The sequence below is a fragment of the Phoenix dactylifera genome, chromosome 7 (genome assembly GCF_009389715.1).
Source record: "Phoenix dactylifera cultivar Barhee BC4 chromosome 7, palm_55x_up_171113_PBpolish2nd_filt_p, whole genome shotgun sequence".
Lineage (NCBI taxonomy): Eukaryota > Viridiplantae > Streptophyta > Magnoliopsida > Arecales > Arecaceae > Phoenix > Phoenix dactylifera.
In genome coordinates, this window is record NC_052398.1 from 11462949 (window position 1) to 11465566 (window position 2618).

A 2618-nucleotide genomic window follows, 5' to 3' on the forward strand; every position below is an offset into this window, starting at 1 on the left:
ATTTATGAAAAAAGTTGAGTTTTTCACTTGAAATACAGATCTACTTGGTATTGTTTGTGAGTGTGGGCCCTTGAGCACCATGTGCATGCATGTGGCACGTCTCTTTCCACAAGGTCCCACTTGCTTTCCCTTACTCAAAGAACCCTAAATTTTATTGGTTTTCTATTCATTCCTCCCCATGACTCGTCTCATTTCAAACCCAAAATTCTTCCTCTTCCTCTTTCATATTTGTTGCTATCTGGCCCTTTTGGTGGCACTCTGAAAGCACACTGCCTACCATGGAAACCAGTCACATTTTCTGAGTACACCAGCGCTCATGTGAAGACAAACCAAACTTTCCAATGACCACAGACCCGCATAGCTTTGAGCAAATTCCATTCTCAATCCTCCATTATAGGCCCCAAGATAAGGAATCAAGCTCTCATCCAAACCAGACAGCCATTTCTCCTGGTCGCTCCTCTCTTCTACTCTCACTACTATAGAAATAAAGCCACAGGATTTGTTTTTAAGCATATATACACCAAGCCTTTGCCTCTCTACCTTGCTTTCCCAATCGCTACCATGCAAGCCTCAGAGACATTCATGCGAGCTTTCCTCAAACGCATGCTCTTGGGTCTCCAAGTAGCTGGTGTTTCATCCGAGAGCATGACCATCCAAGAGAGAGAGAGTGCCATTAAGCTCTCGGCCGATGCCGCCTTGGCCGGCGCTAGAGGCAGCACAAATTGGACTCGTGCCCTCATTGCTAACCTTTCAAAACAAGCGAGGAGCAAGGCCCTCCTGAGGAGTATCCTCGGGAAAGATTATGAGAGGCTAACCAAGCCATGCCACCACACGTGGAAGATCCCGAGAAGTAGGAAGATCTTGAGGAGGAGTGTCAGGGTGTGCTCGAGGAGGAGAAATGCTCTTCGTGCACCTGCAACAAGTGTTCTTGCCAGGGTTTTGGTGAAGAAGAGGACTCAGGTTCTCAAAAGACTAATACCAGGGGGTGAGTCCTTGGATGGCTTCTATTTGTTGGATGAGACTTTAGATTATGTCGTCTCTCTCCGAGTTCAGGTTGATCTCATGCAACGCCTTTTGAAGGCCGTTGAAGCCTCAAATCTCAGGTAAGTTCAAGCATTACCTCCCTTTGGTTACATGATCGAGGGTGTCACCAAACTAATTATTTTTTTATACTTCTGTATGTTTATATATACGTTAATTCAATCCTTCTGCATCCCTGCATTCTCTCTTTTTCTGCCCACAGATCTCCCAATGTGCTGCAAGCAAGGGAGGCTTCAAGTTTTCGTAAATGAGGGGCTTCAGAGATAGCTGCCTCTTAATCTCCCAAAACAATAAGAGGAAGAAACAACTCGGACCCAAGAAAGGCTTCCATAGATTGTAGCATGGGAGGCAACGTAATGAGTGTCTTAGCCTGTCAACTCTACTGAAGATGATGAAGAAATTATGTTGGTTTCTACATATCGTAAGGCCAAGCCGCAAAGAGACATGAGCTTGGGTTTGTATCTATATGATTGTTAGATTGTATCGAGAGAGAATGATGTTAGGGTTTCCAAAGCTTCGGATAGCATTTCCATGCTGATGGCATTATTAGCTAATAAATATAGAATTACAGTGCGGCATGAGTTCAAATCAAGGTATCTAAACCATCTAAACAGAAGAAAATTTCTTTCCAATTAAATTAAAACTACTTCTTTTGCTTTTTGAGAATGGATGGAGGAACCCACCAAGATTTCTCATTAAGAAAACAAAAAAAAATACATCAAGGCCTTCTTGCAGCACCGATAGGTTTGCATATGATTTGTGTGCAAAGAACAATGGCAAGGTCCACATCAGACATCCATAAACCGCCTATGTCTGCCCATTCAGTTTGGACATGAAACAAATTGTGCCTCTAATGGAAAAGTTATGAAATATACAAGGGAAAAAAGTGAGGAAGCACAAGGTAACCATGAGAACTGTTTCCCAGTTTTCCTTCTCTTTCAAGGAAAAGGCTCAGGGAATGGGAAATCACATTTCCCATTGGCAAGGCTCCAAACTGTATGATCTTTAGAGAATATTGTAAGAATATTAGGAATTATCTAAGTAGTTGCAACCACTTAACTACTTAAGCATGAACGGAACTAATTACAGCATGACGAACACGATCAAGCCAGTTCAATTACAGAAGAATTTCCGGTTCATTTGAGTAAAACTTTTGGATGTTCAAGTCTAAGTCTTACCGATTACTGACCACGTTAATTTTTAGGAATTTGTGAAATATGAGTTCTAATCCATTTGGATTACGATATTTGAGCATGTTTAAATATCCAAATGTTCATCACTGATCAATTGTTAATGGAGGTATGTAAATGAAGTGAAAAATATAACAAGCCATCAACTAACTAGCCTGAGGCTATGACCATGTTTAAGAGAATAAAGCCATTTTGTTAGGCTCGAGTTTGTAAGATTTGTTTCAACGTTGTGGCATCATGAGGAATCCCAGAAGTTATACAACATCGATCTTTTCTGGTCTAGGTTCTTTAAGGCTCCCTGTTAACTCACTGGTTAGGCAGAGATTGCAATTATTTGTTTTTTTGGTAAAGAGAGGTTCTTTCGGAACACTTAGATGTGAAGGTTGT

At 41.4% G+C, this 2618-nt stretch overlaps 1 protein-coding gene across 1 annotated transcript; it reads left to right on the top strand.

Moving 5' to 3' along the window:
* The first annotated feature begins 222 nt into the window (after positions 1–222).
* On the top strand, positions 223–1629 carry LOC103719520 (transcription factor IBH1-like 1). Its single transcript, XM_008808813.3, has 2 exons — positions 223–1103; positions 1244–1629. Exons 1-2 carry the CDS (start codon positions 562–564, stop codon positions 1290–1292), a joined length of 591 nt encoding a protein of 196 aa, XP_008807035.1. The 5' UTR covers positions 223–561; the 3' UTR covers positions 1293–1629.
* The last annotated feature ends 989 nt before the right edge of the window (positions 1630–2618 follow it).

What these genes read in the sequence shown, in the direction of transcription:
- LOC103719520 (XM_008808813.3), top strand. Translation starts at nt 562, where the DNA reads ATGCAAGCCTCAGAGACATTCATGCGAGCTTTCCTCAAACGCATGCTC. An exon ending in GTTGAAGCCTCAAATCTCAG is followed by an intron (nt 1,104 to 1,243) that starts GTAAGTTCAAGC and finishes TTCTGCCCACAG; the next exon opens with ATCTCCCAATGTGCTGCAAG.